Source organism: Macrobrachium nipponense, chromosome 25 (assembly GCF_015104395.2).
Source record: "Macrobrachium nipponense isolate FS-2020 chromosome 25, ASM1510439v2, whole genome shotgun sequence".
NCBI lineage: Eukaryota > Metazoa > Arthropoda > Malacostraca > Decapoda > Palaemonidae > Macrobrachium > Macrobrachium nipponense.
The window spans coordinates 65,592,788-65,613,505 of NC_087214.1; the positions used below are offsets into that span (position 1 = coordinate 65,592,788).

Here is a 20,718-nt window from a genome sequence, read left to right on the forward strand (position 1 = left end):
ATGGACGGGGCCTTAGATGGAACGGGAGGAGAACCTCAACGCAGTTGCACTAAAAGTCAATTGTTAGGAGAATTAGGACAGTAAGATGGAGGAAAGAGAATATAAATGGCGGTACAGGGGTGGGGAGGACGACTCACGGCACCATACCCACCTACGCGGTTGGGATGGTTTAGTGTTGTGGAAAGAATGGCCGACGATGGGTTGGTGAGACGAAGATCTCCTTTTAAAAAAATAACTGGATAGATGGCTTGAATGAAGTTTTGGGAAGAAATGGTCTCACAAAGTGGAATTTTTGAAATCGCCTTTCGAGGTTAAGTTAAGTATATCTTAGTTTTACCAGACCACTGAGCTGATTAACAGCTCTCCTAGGGCTGGCCCGAATGATTAGATATTTTCTTTTACGTGGCTAGGAACCAATTGGTTACCTAGCAACGGGACCTACAGCTTATTGTGGGATCCGAACCACACTATATCGAGAAATGAACTTCTATCACCAGAAATAAATTTCTCTGATTCCGCATTGACCGAGCAGGGAATCGAACCTGGGACCACCGGATTGGCAGCCCAGCTCGAAAACCACTCGTCCACCGTGGAACGAGGTGAATGTGAACTGATCCCAGTTGTAGGAGGAAGTGAGGCCTTTTCTACGTCTAAGGAAAAGGGTTTTCTTTTTTGTAATAAGTGACCTCTCCTTTCTGCATTTCCCATTTGTAAAGAGCCTCATAATATTCTTTGGAAGCATGAATTTCTTATCAATGGCCCCCTGTGGTGGGCTTGTTCCATATGAATAAGGTTCATCTTCTGCATAATAATAATAATAATAATAATAATAATAATAATAATAATAATAATAATAATAATAATAATAATAATAATACAGAATTAATAGGTGACATTCTATTCACCTGTTGAATCATCATAACTGAACGACTGACTCCGGGCCTAGCTTATTTGGAGAAGTTGTCGCCATAAACTTTGGAAGAGAATTAGGTCTGACGTGACATGGAAAAATTCAACCGGATTAAGAGTTGTGGCTCAGAAACTCGATGCTCCATCTCATCATGAATGTATAGTCACTGCAAAGGAAACCCATACCATCAAAACTCAGCAACACAGAGTGGACAAACCCTGAAATCTATGGTTTTTTTTGTAGACTCACCGACGACTCCTTTGCCTAAGACAGAGCTATATTTGTCTTCAGACATTCACTGTTTTGAAGGAGAATGCAGAGCAATGAGAAACTCGAAAGTGCCTGATCTCTGTTCCCTGAAGCCAAGCAGGTATATAATATGAAATAAAGAATATTTCAATCGACCTTGATGCTTCTGTCTGTACTGTACATCCAGTTGGCACTTTCCTTCGATTCCGCGTGATAACTGTTGCCTTACTTGGCTCCACAACTGCATTTTTCCTGTTAGCTAGGAGAGGTTGTTTATCCACATGCTGGATAACCGGTCATGTTACTCAAGCGCCTCTTGCCCTGCCTAATGCCACCTATCTTACATAATTCCATCATAATAGCCAGTTTACGGTTTATAGTTCTGCTTTTGCAAAGGTCCTGGGTGCTTGAGATGCTCATTTGATAGTTTTTTCCCTGTTTTTATTCATGAGGCCTTGTTTTTCAAGTCAAGTTGGGAGCCAAGTTGTCAGCTCTTAATATAACGTGTCTATTTTTAACAAAATGCTGGCGAACAGTCGTTTCTTGGTGTGCAACGTGTTGAATACACGCATGGAAACCCTCCCTGTTTGTTGATGGGCATTACGCCTATTCAGTCTATCTCTTCTCTCACTTGCGTACAAATAAAACTGGGCATATCATTGTCAAATCCTTTGCAGGCAGATCTTCCCAATATAGCTCAACCGAATGAAAAATTTAAAACACGGGCCAAGCACTGGGAGCTACGAGGTCATTCAGCGCTGAAAATAATGTTGAAACAATTGTAAAGTGAGGGTGGCACGTAAGATGGAAGAAAGAGAATAATGAATGGTGGTATAGTAAAAGATACGGAAGGAGTTGCCTGCGTATCTTCCACCGTGTAGTACGATTCGCCATTTATTTTCTAAAATGAGAACCAATACCATACACTACTCTTGTAGTTTAATCAGTGACTAAATTATGGCAAACTCTAATCGTGTATTTGGAGATTTGGAGCGTCTAACTTGTTGCAGGCTCACATGAATTTCAATTCAAGGCTGTTTTATTTTTTCTTTGTTCGTTATCGTACTTGTTTATATTTGTCATTTCTCTTGACAGGTTTACCGTTATTTTCTGTATATTTCTTTTCCCTACGTTGGCCGCGCCCATTTTCCTTTTTACCTAAGTAGGGTGAATTTCTATTACGTTCATATCGTCATCTACACAACGTAAAGGAAAATGTAAACAATGCTGTTCTTAGCTTACGATAGCTCCTGCTATCGTGACCTTGAAACGTCTAATGTATCACAAGGACATTCTTGAGTTGATAACAGGAGCTGTCTTAGGATAAGAACTTAAATTTCAATTATGTGGCATAATCATATATATATATATATATATATATATAATATATATATATATATATATATATATATATATATATCTATATATATATATATATATATATATATATATATATATATATATAATTATACATAATATACATACACGTGTGTGTGTTTATGTGTGCGCGTGTCTAGATACACTAACAGATAGAAAAGTATAGGTAGACGGATGATTATACGAAAAAAAAAAACAATATTACAGGCAAGATGCTGTTATTCACACAAGTAGTGCCTTACGTAATACGTATAATGCAAAAATCAAAATAAAGAATGATCAATTAATATAAAAAAAAACTGAAACACCGATTATTTGGATAATTTGGTTTAGGCTCTCTCTCTCTCTCTCTCAAATGATGGATTTCAAAACGTTAACCTGAGTAATATTTCGTATGGGTCTCCAACAGACTTATTAATGCCATATCACAACCGGACTTAGGCCTATCAGTTGACATTCCGATAGGCCTTGCTAACTCTTTGACTTATCTGAGCGTGAATCTCGTGGTCTTTCATGAAAACATTCTCCCTTTAATAAATTTCAAAATAGTTATCAATCGCTCTTCAACTTGAGCTTTAAACTCCACATCAAACATAAAATTCAAACGTCAGTGTGTGAAACCTTATAGGTCTAATGTAATATATATATATATATATATATATATATATATATATATATATATATATATATATATACAGGGTGTTTATCTAGCTTATTAACTTGTTTCGGACTCAAAACGACTTATCTCTTCATTTTTGTGAATAATGAATAAACTAACATCACCAGGGGGCCATAATTTAATTCGAGTTGCCCTTCCAACCATCATAATTGGCTTGAATATTGGGGATATTAGGAATATTTAATATATTAGGGGATAGGATGAAAAGTCGAGCAACATAATGCAACCAGAACCGTTAACTTCTGGCGATTAATTTAAGTAAATGGCCGCGAAACAATGATTTCCATCGCGAAAAGATATTCGTCGTAATTTAATGTAATTTAATCCCTCCGCAAATACTTGAGACGATCTCTGTCTCCGGTCGAAAACCACCCAAGGGAGCCACCGTATCGCCATAATACCAAAGGCGACGGGCACAGTGTATTACGTCATCTTTAAACCTAAAGGGACGACAGTGAACTGACAACTCTACGTAGCTGTTGCCTATCCTGACGTTTCGTTCGGTCATGGGGGGCGGGGGTGGGTGAGGGGGACTGAGGGTGGGGGGGGGGTCGGGGGGTTAAGCGACAAGAGAAGACCAAATTCACGGGCGATTCACGCCCTTGAGATCGCATCTCATTGTTCTTACTCCTCCTCCTCCTCCTCCCGCGGGCGCTGCAGCAGAAACGGTCGTGGGAGAGATGGGCGTGTGTGTGTGTGTGTGTGAGGGTGGGAGGAGGAGGGGAGGGGGGAGGCGAGGGGGCGAAACGCTAAAATATTCGGCAGCCAAATTTAATGAACGTTTTCCTCACCACGCCTCCTTCCCCTCCTCGCCTGCCCCGCACTGCGGCATACGCCTATCTGCCATCGACGTACTGTTCATACCGGTATACTATTCTATAGCGTTTCCCTCCCCCCTAACCATCGCATCCCCGTTTCGCAAATTCCGCGCGAATTCGACGGCGAATTTCACGCCATTCGCGGCAAAGCCGACGGAAAAAGGACTGGTGTGTCGAAATGTATATTTGGCGGCGGGAACACTTATCGATTAAACACAGCCTCCTGCTGCTGCTGTCAGTTGGTACAGCAGTATTCCCCCCCTACCCTCCACCTTCTTCTTTCCACGATTCCCGCAACATACGTCACTTTTCCCCTCAACCCTCGGCCTCTCGCAGGCCTCGTGGCGTCCACGACCCCGCTGGCAGGTTCGCTTTCGGAGGGCAAGGCCCCAGAAATTCGACGGGGGCGGGGAAGGTGGTGGTCTCCACTTACCGGAACAGCGGCAGACGATGACCCTCACGACACCACAGTGCGAAAGAGACTGACGACGAAGCGCCGCTTCCACCTGCTGGGGTTAGAGATTGCAGCAGTCTCTCTCTCTCTCTCCCTCTCGTGCAATGGTGGTTCTCAACTTCGGGGGCGCGAAAAGAAAGGCAAAAGAATGTCCAGACACTGATTAAACTTATCATATACATATAAAACATTCGATGATTAGTTTAAAACATACTCCCCTCCATGGACGTCACTTTTCAGGCGTTTGAGTTTTCCGACACGATTCGTCGGGGAGTGTTTGAAGAAAGGCGTGTACAAACTCCAACAACAGCAGCTCGTAATATGCGTCCAAAGCATTCGATGAACAATAAAATTAAACTCACCTCCACGACTGCAGCGTATATTTTAAGCCGCTTGAATATTCCCACGCCATCTGTCATGAAAGAACCATTATACATCCCGCGTACCGGAGACGGTTATGTAATACACCACCACGCAATCGCAAATATGCATTTCGTTAATAGTACATTTGGTTATTTAAGTACCGATTGATGCGCTAATTTGAACCGCAATTACCTGCATTGAATCATTTTAATTACGGGGAATGGCATACGCAAGTATCTGGGGGAGTATTTTGGGGAGAAAAAGCAACGAATTCCGTTTAACGAAGGTACAAAATACTACCCGTTGGGGCTTGCTAGACAATGTCCAGACTCTCTGCTCATACATCACCACTGGATGAATCGTGATTCATCCAGTGGTAAGTGGAAGAAGTTCTGGTTGCAGACACTTGTCTTAGATTCCTTTGAATAAATTACTATCATAAAAAATTAATAAGTATTACTAGGAAAAGTGTTAAGTGAGTAAACAAACTTTTGCCGGCATAATTTAGGTATAAACTGACAAGGAAATCGCCATTATAATATAAAAGTAGCATACATTAATGCTGATTTTCAGTTATAGAACAGGACTGCAGGTTTTCCCAGAGTTTTCATTGAAAACGATAAGCCTTTTCTAAATGAATTACGGTATCTCAAGATTATCTATAAACCTGTCAACTGCAGAGAGGGTGGTTCGAGATAAATGCATTAGAATGAGATTGCTCGCGGTGGGAGCTCCTGTAAGTTGGTTGCAACCACGATTGAAATCCACCACAATTTAAAAATCATTTGGCACCCACACGCATATATATTTGTATGTGTGTGTATGTGTATGCCAAATGATTTTTCACACCTATGTGTGCGTAATTACGATTCTGACAAAATAAATCAAGGACCGCGTAATGTCAATTTAGAAGCAGTAATGTGTACTGAAACCAACTAAAGCCGGTATTTTAATATTAAAAACAAACCCTCGTATGTATACTGCTGTGAATTATTATTCTTTTTTCAATTGAGGATGTGTGTGTTTTGAAAGTTCATTCTAAACGGAGTTAGTACTACATTGCGTCTACTTCAATGAACTGATACCAGTCATATTCTTCATACTCCGTCATACTGACAACCTTATGTTAGTTAGTAAAGAACAGTACTTTAGAGATGCATAATTCTGGCTATTAATGCTAGTAAGAAAAGGGTGAATTTGCGACTAGGAAAAGATGTACACATCAGTATATATATCCTACTCGACACAACAAGCTACCTGTACTGGAATCGAATTACCATCAGACTGCACATGTCTTTTGCATACAAATAACATATATTCATTCTCAGGATGCCAATGATGTTTATAATTCATAAAGGAATGCACGTATACGCGATCATATGAAAATTCACAAACAGATGAGCAGCTAAGGTGTGTACGTTGGTGCATTCCGATGTTGCTATTTAAGAATACGTTCGCCGAATTTAGAGGTAAAACAGTTTATGAGACTTCTAGGATACTGTATCTAAGTCTAAAAGCAAATTTACGAAGACCATTAGATCAACGTCGAAACATTGGTTTCAGATGTGAAGCTGTAATCTTTCAAAATTTCTTCTTCTTACGTACGGCACATTGTAGTTTAATATAGTGCTAAAATACTTGTATTACGAAACGGTAATATACAGCCAGTTCACAAACAGTCATCTATAGTACTACCAAACCATGAAACCGTTTTTTCACACAGCACAAGATCAACGTCGATCAATACTGATCTTTTGCATTATCCTATAAAAATCACTTGCAGACACGTGGCTACTATAATGGGGGGTTACGTCACGTCCGTACCGGCATGGGAATGCCCAGATAGCGGGTCTGTTGTTCTTTTAGGGTATGCCTGTGATCTTTCTCACCTTTCTCACCAGACGCCAGGTAGGCCTCCAGGCCTGTCAGTCGTCCTGCTTCAGGAACAGTCTCCATTCTTGGCGATCATCATAGAGCCTCATCTCATCAACTTCCCGCAAACTAGAGCCTCTCCTCTCTACTCCTCTCTCTATGTTTTGTAGCCATCTCATTTTTGGTCTTCCTACCGGTCTCCTTCCTTCCGGTGTCCATTCCAAAAACCTTATAGGATATCGCTCCTCCTCCATTCTTTTGGTGTGTCCAAACCATCTAAGCTGTCCTCTCTCCACAAAATCTAGTATCCCCTCCACTCCCAGTTCTCTTCTAATGTCTTCATTTCGTAGCCTATCTAGTCTTGTTACACCTTTTATGAGTCTTAGGGCTTTCATTTCAGCTGCTTGAAGTTGGCTTCTAGTTCTTGATGTTAATGTCCATGATTCATGGCCATAAGTCAATATTGGTCTTAAAATAGAGAGGTATATTATGGTTTTCACTTGGCGAGGTATATTTCTGTCTTTCATTAGTGGGTAGAGCAGATACAGGTTGTTACTGAATTTCTGTATTCGGGTAGTTGTTTCCAGTTTTGAATCGTTTTGGTCACTAAACTCTACTCCTAAGTATTTGAAATTTCTACACTGTTTCAATGTCTGACCTTCTAATTCTACATCTACGTTACTTGGTGTTCGTGATAAGTGCTTGATCTCTGTCTTATTCTTGTTGATCCGCATTCCATTAGCTGTTAAGATCGCGTTCCAGTTGTTGACGTTTTCTTGGAGAGATTCTTTGCTGAGGGCTATCATTGCATGGTCATCTGCATACATAAGGTTGATGGTCATATCTGCAGCTTCATCCTCACCTAGTTCCCTCATACATTTATCTAAGAACAATATAAAAAGAAGTGGCGAAAGGACGCTGCCCTGTCTTACTCCTGATTTTATTTCAAACCAGTCTTCATTCTCTTGATTTGTTTTTACTCTGGATCTGATGTTTTGATAGGTGTTATAAATTGCTCTTATAAGTTTCTCAGGGATTTTCCATAGTAAGGGTCTTTTAGGGCATCCCATATTTTCATTCTTGGTACTCTATCAAAAGCCTTTTCTAGATCTATAAAAGCAATATATCTATCCCTGTCCCATTCCCAGCTCTTCTCAAATATCATCTTGAGGGAGAAAATCATATCAGTTGTCCCTCTTCCTGGTCGAAAACCGTTTTGCCATTCACCCAGCTTTGGTTCAACATATCCTCTCAATCTAGTTTCAAGTATTCTTTCATATACTTTAAAAGCATGTGACATTAGGGATATTCCTCTATAATTGCTGCAATTTGTCTTGTCACCTTTCTTATAGATTGGGCATATTAGATCTCTTCTCCAGTCTTCAGGTGGCATTTGCCCATTCCAGAGTATGTCGATTAGCTCTAGTAGCCAGATGACTCCATCCTCCCCCATGTTTTTAAGGAGCTCTGCAGGTATTGTATCCACTCCAGGGGCCTTACCATTCTCATCCTCTTGAGAGCATTTTTTAACTCCAGTGTTGTTATGTCAGGTTCTGCATCCCCAACCACATCAAATTCTACATGCTCTTCAAGGTCATTGTTTCTTCCGTTGTTTAGTAGGTTTCAAAGTGATGTTTCCATCCTAATTCAATTTCTCGGGTTCGGTTAAAATTGTCCCATCCATAGGGTCTTTGATTACATAAGAGGGTGGTTGGCTTCCCTTTCTATAGTTTTTGGCAGTGCTATATATGAGTTTTCTGGTACCTTGGAGATCATTTCCCAGATCTTCTCCTATTCTTTCCCATGTTTCTCTTTTTGTTTGAGCTTTTATTCTTTCCGTTTCTCTCGACGCTTCTTTATAGTTATTGTGATCTTCCAAATTCAAAGTTTTCATCCATTTTCTGAAGAGTTTCATTTTGTTTGCAACAGCGGCCTTTAGTGTGGGGGTCCACCAAGCAGTTTGTTTTTCCTCCTACCTCGAACTCTTTTCTTTTGCACTGTATTATTAGCAGCACCCACTACAGCCATTCTAAAGTGTCTCCATTTTTCATTTGGGTCATTGCTATCCTGTTGCATTTGTTTAGCTCTACTTATTTCGTTTTGATATCTAACTAAGCACTCCTCTTCTCTCATATTCTCTAAAATAAATCTTTCTCTCACTTGGCTTTTAATTGGTTGGTTTTGTCATCTTTAATTTAATTAAGAGAAGCCTGTGATCTGAATCGAATGACACAGAGGGGATGCTTTTTACATCTCTGACCATATTTTTGTTATTTGTTATTGCCATATCAATCATTGATTTTTCAGTATATGCTCCTAAAGCCGAGTTCCATCGGTACCACGTCCACTTGTGGCTGTCTCTATGATTATAGAAAGAGTTCATAATGGACATCTGGTTTAGTATGCAAAAATCAATTATGTTTTCTCCTTCTCTATTTCTGTCTCCAATGCTAAATGGTCCTAATATGCTCTCTATGCCTGTCCTGTCTTGCCCAATATGTCCATTCATATCTCCAATTATTAATGTATTCTTTACATATGGGACAGAATCTTTTACTTCTTGTAGATGTCTGTAGAATTCTTCCTTTTCTTCTTGAGGGCGGCCCTGCTGTGGTGCATACACCTGAATTATGCTGGCTTGAAATGTTCCTAACTTTAAGGAAATGCTAATAATCCTATCACATTTGAATTCTAGATGACTAATTTTTCCAGCTAGCTCTTCACTCACAATAAAACCTACTCCGTGTCGTGCGGTTCTTCCACCTTTGTAAAATAATTGGTAATTGTTATGCAATAATTTTGTTCCTTCTCCTGGTAAACGGGTTTCACACAGCCCCAAAATGTCTATTTTTCTTTCCTCCATCATCATGATTACCTCCTCCTCCTTACCTCTCAAAGTACTTAGATTAATTGTTCCTAATCTCAAAGATTTATTTCCCTGTCCATGTCCAATAACATTCCGAGTCAGGATGTGCCCGGGCATCCTTTGATCAATGGGTCTGTCCTGAAGTAAGTCGTGCGGTTCATGAGCAATTTATAGCAGCTCACCGGCTTGCTAGGCCTGTCGTGAGCCCTCAGAGCTGTTAATTTGTACCATCCATAAGCCTATTGCTTCCTAAAAGGTCACAGAGGTTCCAACATAACCCCCAAGCAGTCTTATGGTAGGTTTAAGCCACTGCACCTCTACAAGGTTACACAGCTGTGATGCAGTCCATATTAATGATTAGGTGATTTGGTAGTCTAGAACCGTGCTTAGGACAACTGGAATATATAATATAACCGGTTCGTTCATTGTGAATCCGGGGAGCGACGTTTAGCAATCATAGAAGTATATCTCTGTATACATACATACACAATTGTATATATATATATATATATATATATATATATATATATATATATTATATATATATAACTGTATTTATTCACTTCAGCGCTGTATATTAAAATTTCTCTTTTCAGTTTGTCTGCGTAACATACTAACATAAACCTACCGTCTACCTATACAAAAATAAGCAAAAACTGCAAGCATTCATTTGCATCACCTATATATCAGTGTCCCTACTCTTATTCTTTCTCCCTCTATTTTTAAGCACAGGCTGAACCATCGATGGAATTCCAAGGTGCTGTGGAAAAGAACAGAATTCGAAGTCCCGATAATCATGTTGCCAGCCTCGTACTTTGATGACGTTAAATGACAGTTTTGCAGTTTTTTAGAGGAAATAAAATACTTTAGTGAAGTTACTCTATTCCACTCGTAATTCCATTTCGTAATATTATATTTTTTCTTTAATCCGGCCTTCCGCCAATATGATTTTTGCACCATTTGGCAAATACACCTTAATTTTTTTCAAATGTTACACATTTCTTTAATTACTATTGCTTTTAAAACTTTTCATAGTCGTCTCAATATTGATTTTTAAAGACCCTGTCTGCCTCACTGGGCTGTGCCGAGCAGAGAGTTTGGTTTGCCCGTAACTGGGCAAAAAGCATAGAGGAAAAAAGTAATTAGCACCACATGCCAAATATGGACATTTCAGTGTCATGTAGTACAGGGCTGCACATTTCTTTGATGTATTGTACCATAACCTTCATTGACCGGTTCTCGTCTGGTGATAGTGTCAATACCTTATGACACTTTATGCTAATAACAATTAAATTTATTGGCATTAATAGGGATGCAGTAACAACACAGACTGAACATCCTATCTTCAACAATTATATAAAATCATAACACTGCAATTTATGTAGAGAAATAATCTTGACTTTGCCATAGTCCTTGGGTATAGGCAGCCCTGGTTTAATTATTGGGGGGGGGGGGGGATTCTGTTATGACAGAGCGTCGTAAGCTGTTAATCGTCGTAAACCGAGTCTTAAGAAAACCATACTTTTAATCCTTGGGGTCTTGAAAATTAGGTAACCTGCATTTATATATATATATATATATATATATATATATATATATATATATATATATATATATTTGTCAAAATGCCTCCAAATTCTTACCATTCTGCCCTTTTTTAGCCATATTTCTTCAGTCATATCTGCATCGTAAATCCATAAAATGCGTTGTAACCAAGGAACCAAGGACATAATTTTTATGAATATATTTGAAAGGCGTTGAAAACTCTGAAACATCATAAGCCAAGACCGTCATAACCCGGAAACTGCCTAAAATGTATATATGGAAAAAGAGGACACACTTTTAATCAATTTGTATTTTTCATAGCTAACAAACCTGAGGTCTTAACAAAAGGAGAGAAACTAGACTTAGTCGAGAGATGTGTCATGGTACCTCTATAAGGAAACGTAGATCACCTTCTTCTTCTTCTTATTCATTGTCTCCCCTTTATCTTTCTCAAGTCAAGACGTTAGGAGATTGAGGACTTATATATCGCTTCGCCTTCTGGGAGCCCGAGAGCTGTGTCGTCTCCTTTCTCACACAATGAAGCATTTCTTTCGGGTGCACGTTGGGTCCTCGGTGCATTTCCCGTTGTTAGACCTGTTCTCAGACAGAACGCTTACAATGAAAAATTTTTGAGATAACGGCACTTTGGAAGCCTTGGAAAGATAATTAATTACGGTATAAGGCAGTCCCCGGGTTACAACGGTCTCAGCTTACGACGTTCTGAGGTTACGACGCTTTTCAATTATATTCATCAGAAATTATTTCCAGGGTTACAATGCCTACAACACTGATCTGGCAGATGAAATATGACGCCAAAAATGCAAAATAATCAATATTTAGTTTTTTTATGAAAAATGCAATAAGAATGCACAGTTTACATAGTTTTCAATGCACCCAAAGCATTAAAAGTAAGGTTTTCTTAGAATTTTTGACGATGTTCCGGCTTACGAAGCGTCTCAAGAACGGAACCCCCGTCGTAACCTGGGGACTGCCTGTACATCAAAGCAAAACACTTCAGTAGTATCCCATTCAGCTTCTGCCGTTGTCTGATTGATTGTATGTTCTCATGTTGCATGGAACCAGTGGTTATTCAGCAAAGGGACCAACGGCTTGACGCGACTTCTGAACCACGTCGAGAGTGAACTACTATCACCAGAAATACACATCTCTCACCCATCAGCGGAATGTCCGAGAACCAAACTCGCAACAAACAAGGTGGCACACCAACTCCATACCGACCACGCCACTGAGGCGCTACTACTTCCCTTGTGTGATAACGGTCACATGCTAATAGGAATATAGAATTTTTGTCAAACGCCAAGCATTGGGACCTAGAGGTCATTCAGTGCGAAAAGGAAACTTATGAGCAGAAAGACTTTAAAGTTATAACAGGAGGAAAACCTCAAAGTAGTGGCACTATGAAACAATTTTTCTGGAAGGAGTGTTGAGTAAGATAGAAGAGAATATGAATGGAGGTATTCTAAGCTGGTTCCTTGTTGCATGGAACCGGTGGTTATTCAGCAACGGGACAAACGGCTTTCATGTAATTTCTGAACCACATCGAGAGTAATCTTCTATCACCAGAAATACCCTAACGTAACCCCCCACCTCAATGGAATGCCCAAGAATCGAACTTGCTGCCACCGAGGTGAAGACGAAGAAGATAGTGATCTACCTCTTAGAGGTACCGTGACACATCTCTCGACTAAGTCTAGTTTCTCTCCTTTTGTCAAGACCTCAGGTTTGTTAGCTATGAAAAATACGAATAGATTAAAAGTGTGTCCTCTTTTTCCATATATACATTTTAGGCAGTTTCCGGGTTGTGACGGTCTCGGCTTATACCACCGAGGTGGCAGGCCAAGACCATACCAATCACGCCACCGAGGCACTTTGAATAGGAATGATCCTGGAACTTTACAACAGTATCTAACCTCCAATAGCAGCCACTTTTCCTTCAGCTGCAGGAACAAAGCAAGCCAGCAGTGATGGGTACACAATCGAGTTGAGAATTTAATTGAATATAGAATTTAGGGCACAAGCAGGCCAAGCACTATGACCTACGAAGTCATTCAGCACTGAACCAGAAATTGACAGCAAGAGGTTTGAAAGGTGTAACAGGAGGAAAACCTCGCACTTATACTATGAATCAACTATTTGAAGAGGGTGGAAAGTTAGATGGAAGAGAATATGAAAGGAGGTATAGTAAAAGAAGCGAGGAGTTGCAAAGAACCTCAAGTAACGCCTACACTGCACCGACGACACTACACCTCTACAAGGGGGGTTTACAATAAAATAGGCTCTGGTTGTGCAACTAAGAAAAATACAAATTGCTTAAAAAATGTTTATTAGGAGACTTACCTCGAATGCAAAAGGTAGTGGTCCAGGCCAATTGACTGCTGTTGGACACCACCTGGAATGCAGGGGATTTTCAAGATTTCTGTAAACTCCTACTGATCTGGTGAAAAGTAAGTTTGTTTGTACGTTGCAAGGAACCAGTGGGTTATTCAGCAATGGAACCAACGGCTTTACGTGACTTCCGAACCACGTCGAGAGTGAACTTCTATCACCAAAAATACACATCTCTCACTCCTCAATGGAATGGCCGAGAATCGAACCCGCAACCACCGAGGTGGAACGCTAATGCCTTACTAACCATGCCGCTGAGGCGCTAATTGACTGCTGTTGGACGCCACCAGGAATGCAGGGGATTTTCACGATTTCTGTAAACACCTACTGATCTGGTGAAAAGTTTGACCAGAGCATTAGGGACCTAGGTCACAGAAAAAACCAGAGAACCATGAAAATCCCTGTAAAGGAACTCAAGGCAGAGGGCAGCTACTTCTGGTCAAAGCCAAAATCTGTCTAGAAAGTAGCTGTCTATGCCACATCCACCCTCACTAAAAGTGAGCAGAGGGAGACACATCTTAGACCCTATGGTATGTTTGGATACTCAAAATGTGGATACCTGTATCTTGCACAACCCAGCTTATACTTTGCTGATATAGTGGTAATAAGGGAGAGATATAGGCTCTAGTCACTCTGTAATCCTCCTAAGCTTACGTACTCGGCCAAGATACTTTTCATGGTCAGAAAGAGCTGGGTGCCCAACAAAGATATATCTTCGGGATTGTGTGTTTGTTTGTTTGCATGGCGTTTTTACGTTGCATGGAACCAGTGGTTATTTAGCAACGGGATACATGCAATGGGACAAACGGTTTACGAGACTTCCGAACCACATCGAGAGTGAAACCAGTGGTTATTTAGCAACGGGTTACATGCAATGGGACCTACGGCTTTACGAGACTTCCGAACCACATCGAGAGTGAACTTCTATCACCAGAAATTCACATCCCTAACCCGTCAGTGGAACGGCCGAGAATCAAACTAGCGGCCAACAAGGTGGTACGCCAACACCATACCGACCACGCCACTGAGGCACTTCGGGATTGTGTAACATCCCTCTCGTAGAATGAAGGAAAGGATGCCTACAACCTGCTTCCATTTTCCTGAAGTACCACAAAGTTCATCCAAAAAGGTAAAGGAACAGACACGTGCATATTTGTTAGGTTGAAATGGGGAGGATACCTTCAATACTTTATAACTACTATTTTACATTTGAATGACTCATCTCACCAGATGTTTACATGCAAAGGTACAAGGTTTGTTAATTTTTACAGGAACATACACATAAGAGTGAAGATTTGAACTATTTCAGATTTTAAGTAATATATGTTACCTGAGAGCATACTACGGTAATATTAAAAAGTCTTAGCTACTACTTTCAAATTTCCTCAGGATCTAGAGGAGTAAATGCTCCTTCCAACAAACCAAAGTGTAACTTTGTACCCTTTAGTTTTCACCTGCTCATTTAGGCGTACATACATGACTTTCTTAAACTTGGCTCACCTTTCAAAAACAAATACCTCACGCCACACCTAACCAGGTTTACAAATGAGACTTGGGGACTGAATGATAGTATTTATGCCTCACTGATGTTAATACTATTACATGAAAATAACTTCAGTAACAGATACAAGAAACAATGAAAAGTAATTCAGCAAATGCAAGGCCATTTGGGTGCATCCTTCAGTATGTCTTACCACATAAAGTCTCTCAAATCATTATTCTCAAACACTATTGCACTGATGAGTTACGTACTGTATCATCATTAGGGATTACTTCCGTCTAAAATGACATTAGTGTTAACTGCCATGTGGGCTTGAAGAATTTTTTTCATAAAAATTGAAACTTAGATGTAACCTATTTTTTGTAGATGTAACCTATTTTTTGTAAAGCATAAAAACGAGATGACTGAATTAATTGAAAAAGATGAAGATTCTAACCAAAGTTCCATAACTGTTTTGTTTCCAAAACTAGACATCCTATGCTGATCGAAATCTGGACATCCACCCTCTATATATCTAACTGTCTGTGTTCACCAACATTCTGTGCACAGAGATGGGGAACGTGAGCATGTCATCAGATACCCAATGTTCAAATAAGTTCAACCAACTACAGGCAGTCCCCAGCTTACGACAGGTTCGGCTTACGACGTTCCGAGGTTACAGTGCTTCTCATTTATATTTATCGGAAATTATTCCCCGGTTTATGACGCATGTTCCAGGGTTATGATTCTTACAACGCAATATGACTCCAAATTTGCAAAATAATCAATATTTGAAGGTTTTTTTGATGAAAAACAATATAAGAATGCAGTTTACATAGTTTTTAATGCACCCAAAGCATTACAAGTAAGGTTTTCTTGGGATTTTTGACGATGTTCAGGCTTACGACGATTTTCGGCTTACGACGCGTCTCAAGAACGGAACACCCATCGTAACCCGGGGACTGACTGTAATCATAAACTTGAATACTGGAAAGTTGGAGGATATTAATTCCAAAACTTTTCATTTATTGTTGAATGAACTCTCTCAAATACGTGACCAGGAGAATATTTAAACAGATGCCATCTTAAATCTTGTATTAGTAAAAAAAAAAAAAAAAAAAATCATGACACTATTATCTTTTTATTATATTCTCAGAAACACTCAACAGAAGTCCATGTATATAAATTAAATAATGTATTAGAAAGGAAGAAATGAAAATATAACTATTTATATCAAACATATGATGCAATGATGAAGGCGTTGAGAAACCCTTAAAGATTTTGGTCCATGAGAATATACTAATGGAACATACGTCCTCACAATATGCCTGTATCAGTTATTCAAGATAATTTCACTAAGATATACATATAATTGGAACAAGGTTTACCATCAATACAGAGTTGAGAGTTAAGAAGTTAGAACACAAAATACATCCTGAAATCATGGACAGTGAATGTCATCTGACCCCCAAATCTTTGACTGGGTACATAAATTACAGTTCAAGAATATATACCGTGAATCATTCTGCCCAATTACTAAGAAACTGAGAATAACTGTCTAACCTTGTGCATAACCTTTCAATCTGTAAACTCTCCATTGAAAGTCCAGTGCAAATTGCAAAACTAAAGACAATCAGACACAAAAAAGAAGAATGACCAATTACAAGAAGTGACCAGTTCTCCGCCTGGAAAGAAAGAAGATTCAACTGGCTTGATATAAACTGAGAAGTGTTTAACAACTGTTTCATTTACACTTACGCTCTCTGTTTGGCCGCTGTTAGAATAGACGGCCACATATGTGACAATGCAGACAATATTCCTTAAACACAAAGTGGAAAATACCAAGCAGTGTTAACCTAAGGTTTTTTCTGGTAAATGATCTAAGTCTTACATATATTGTGGCATAATTAGGTGCAATAGAATCATGTACAGATATTACGAAAAACTATAAGAAAGAACTCAATATAGATATATACGTATGTTAAATAAGGTTAATTCAAGATGAAGTAATCAAATTTTGTCATAACTAATCCATCCAATAACTAAAATATCCAAAGACCACGTTGAAGAAATGTACATAAAAACAGTAAATAAAGCAGTAAGAAATCTGCAAATAAACAGGGAAATTTGCAAATAAAGCAGACAGTAGTAGCAAGAAAATTCTCAAATATCTGATCCATTTGACAGTGTACTATCACCTACTGTAAACATTTCACCTAACTACAAATAAATTACTATAGCAGCAAAGTAAAAGTGAAAGGGAAAATATAAATCCATATCAAATCTTTCAATGTTATTACTGTAGTCATTTTACAGACAATCCTTGCTGCAAACCTCAGATATAAAAAAAAAATAAATAAATAAAAAGCACATAAAAAAATTACCAGTAAATCTAATTACTTCAATCCGACAACCAAACTACAGTGCTCAAAAAATGAACCACCCGAAGGTATTAGGTATTAGCCAATCGTGCGTCTGTCGTATTTTGATGCTAGTTTCCCGCAAAGTAACATCTAGTACACCCTTGATGGGGAGAGCAAACCACCTCTTGATTTTATATACATTGCCACAATATTACCATTACCTTCCTCTCTTGAGATCATTTAACAGAGCAGGACAAATGGAATGCCTTCAGTTTCAAAGTTAAATTAAGGTGCAGTCGTATTACTGTACTGATACCTAACAATACTGAAAAAAAAAAAAAAAAATAATGTGGTATAAACATATAATCTTCCAAAAATTTTTCAGTAACTGTTCTCCTTCACATATAAAGCCGGAAGGAAAAGTCATTGATGTCCTAATAACGTCTACTACGGCATGACGAAAAGAGAATGCCGTACCTACCGTTTGTTTCCCCTTGTCAGTTACTCAATGTGCGAGGTATTTTGAACTTGTGTTTGTACCCCTTTCACCGTACTTCAGTTGAAACAAGCAAGAAATGTTAATTTACACTATTAGGTTCCTTAACCTAAATATAGCTTCCTCGATTACCCTACAGATACGACACATTTCTTTGTCTCTAGAGTTTCTACTAACCAAAGTAAGTTCAAAGACAATTGCATTGCCATCTATAAAAATATAAAAAGTAAATAACTGCAATGTGATAAACCTAGATTTAAATGTATCTGAAAAACCATGCGATCCATTATTTTCCCCAGCTAATTTGTCATAAATAAAAGATATACGTAAAATTAGACAACAAGATACTCTGCCGTTCTGATACATGACATATGAAGACCTTATAACCCAGACATGTCCTATTCACCTTGGAGACATTGTTATTTTTCGTTACAGTTTTTACCCCATAGACAAACATTCTCCATATAAAATAGAAAAGAGTGTACTGTATAACATACTCTTAATTGCATCTGGAATGAAGATATATATTTATATATTTACATTATATATTCGTTTTTTTAAAGATTAAGTTTAAAAATCGTGTATACCAGTCACTGTTTAAATGTTATTGCAATTTTCAAGCACTGAAAAATTTGTTGGTTTCCATACTAATTGCAAAACTGAAGATCTTGACTCCACTGGCCCTGTTAGCATTCCAATTCTAGTTACCTTATTGTTAAGGATAGCCTATTCAGATTTTTAGCAAGAAAGAGTTCATATATTTGTGCATGGCACAACTCATGACGTCTAGCACCAAACTGGTTGTAAAACACATCTCTGTAGGCCTCTGATCAAACGTTAAGTGAGACTGTCGTCAATCTGCAATGAAAGACCGAGGAAATCCAACATCTCCCACAACTGTAGGAAAAGCTCTATAAAAGAGGAAATGGAAAAACCAAGCATAAAATTTTCAACACTGCTTAAAAACCTAATGTAAAACTGCTTTTGCTAAAAAGATGATTGCCAAAGTTACAGTAAATAAATACTGGTTTCAAAAAGCCAATTTAAATTCCATCAAACCAGATGATTTTCTAGTAGATAATAGATACAAATATCTGGGTGTTATAGTGTCTACACACCAATCCTTTTATGACTTGACTCACAGATAGGTACTACATAACTTTGCATATATTAACAAGAAAAAAATCTATTACCTAATTACAAAAAATAAAAATTAAATCCAGGAAGGTTCTGCAAGAATCATTTGCATACAATCTTCTCCTTAATTCTTACATCACACAACATTCACACCTTGGGATAATGACTCTGCTTTTAGTCTACAGGATTTATAAATATGACATGAGGCTAATATCAAGAACACAAAAAAAAAACAGGAGAGAGAGAGAGAGAGAGAGAGAGAGAGAGAGAGAGAGAGAGAGAGAGAGAGAGAGAGAGAGAGAGAGAGAGAGAGAGAGAGAGAGAGAGAGAGAGCATGGGTGTCCACACAAACACTTTGCTTCTCCATCTCCGATAAAATACAGGAAATCCAAACTAATGTCTTTGGCAACTGCAATAACCCCTCGCAAACCCCACATAGTGGGACCGGTAACCAACAGAAGAAATTGTTGTTTCTAATGCTTTGAACAAGGATTATCTGAAGTATTGGACTTGACAGGAACCTGTATATATATACACATATGTATACCTATAAACACATATTCATGTATATATACACATGCATAGCTAGAATACACACATATATATACATGTATATTCTGTATATATATAACTTATATACCCATAATATATAAATAACTGTTCTTGATGCAGCCTCATATGTTTGTGTACATTTAAGACATACCATAGGCTATATTTGTATTAATTACAAGAACAATACAATAACAGAAAAGGCTTCATTTCATAAAAAACTGTACAATATCTACAGAGGCTACGTATCAAATTCTTGTTGCTATTCTCCTGCCTTCTTCGGTTAACATTTCAACGATAATGTGTATCAGATAAAAATATTTGATAATTTTCTATCCATTAAGACTTTATACAGGTCATGCACAAAATAGGATTCTTACTCTATATATTTGGGGAATAAAAGAAAGGTCTGGTTGTACCTTCACGGATGTATAGGCCACTACGCGCACATCCACTTTCCCTGTGCTGGTGGCCGTTTGTCTCTGGAGCGCAAGCGTTTCAGTGCCGTTGCTCCGTCTCATCCCACTGTTCAAAAGTATCTGACTATACACAGTTGCATTAGCAGGTGTAATACAGTCTCACAAAAATGGTCAAGACTGCACAAAGTAATCGGAACAGTGAGGATCCAGCCCTTATCACAGTCTCTGTGGATCTACCATGCCATAGGCATGAATAAAATTAAGACACTTGCAATGCTGCATGAGAGAATCACAGATCTTCAGCCAAGCTGGCACTACTGCTGCAAAATAGTGTTCAACATTTTTTGCATGAGCGCACAGCTACAGCTTCTGCTACCCCAACTCATCCACTCTTGTTGGCAGCATACTGGCGTACATACATAAACGGCTAGTTCGAAGCTGTTTGTAACGTGATGGGTTGATGGTGGTTGCTGTGGAGTGGAACAAAGTAGTGAGGAAGCAAAGCCTCATCCTCTTCTCTCTCATCCCCACTAATGAGGTGGAGACTGCGAAGACAGATTTCGTCCTTCTTGCACCTGGCTTATTCCGTGCTACTTGAGATACGAGCGATATAACAATAATGATTTGTTGAGTTCTTTTTCTTGTTCCATCAAAAACATTAGATCTCTCATATTTACTCTCTTGATGCGAGGTCGTAATGGCATCTGAAAAATTTACAAGAAGAGTCAATACTAA

General features: G+C 38.8%; 2 protein-coding genes across 3 annotated transcripts in view; both read right to left on the minus strand.

Moving 5' to 3' along the window:
- LOC135199478 (putative fatty acyl-CoA reductase CG5065) overlaps positions 1 to 4,554 on the minus strand; it is a 105,497-nt gene extending 100,943 nt beyond the window's left edge. For both annotated transcript variants that reach the window (XM_064227567.1, XM_064227570.1), the window contains exon 1: positions 4,467 to 4,554. The gene's annotated coding sequence lies outside the window, so the exon portion shown is untranslated. The remainder of the gene's footprint in view (positions 1 to 4,466) is intronic.
- An 11,592-nt stretch (positions 4,555 to 16,146) lies between these two features.
- Positions 16,147 to 20,718, minus strand: part of LOC135199480 (transcription initiation factor TFIID subunit 4-like) — a 53,700-nt gene continuing 49,128 nt past the window's right edge. Inside the window, exon 15 of the mRNA XM_064227572.1 lies at positions 16,147 to 20,687. Coding sequence (XP_064083642.1) covers positions 20,574 to 20,687 — 114 coding nt within the window. The 3' untranslated portion in view covers positions 16,147 to 20,573. The remainder of the gene's footprint in view (positions 20,688 to 20,718) is intronic.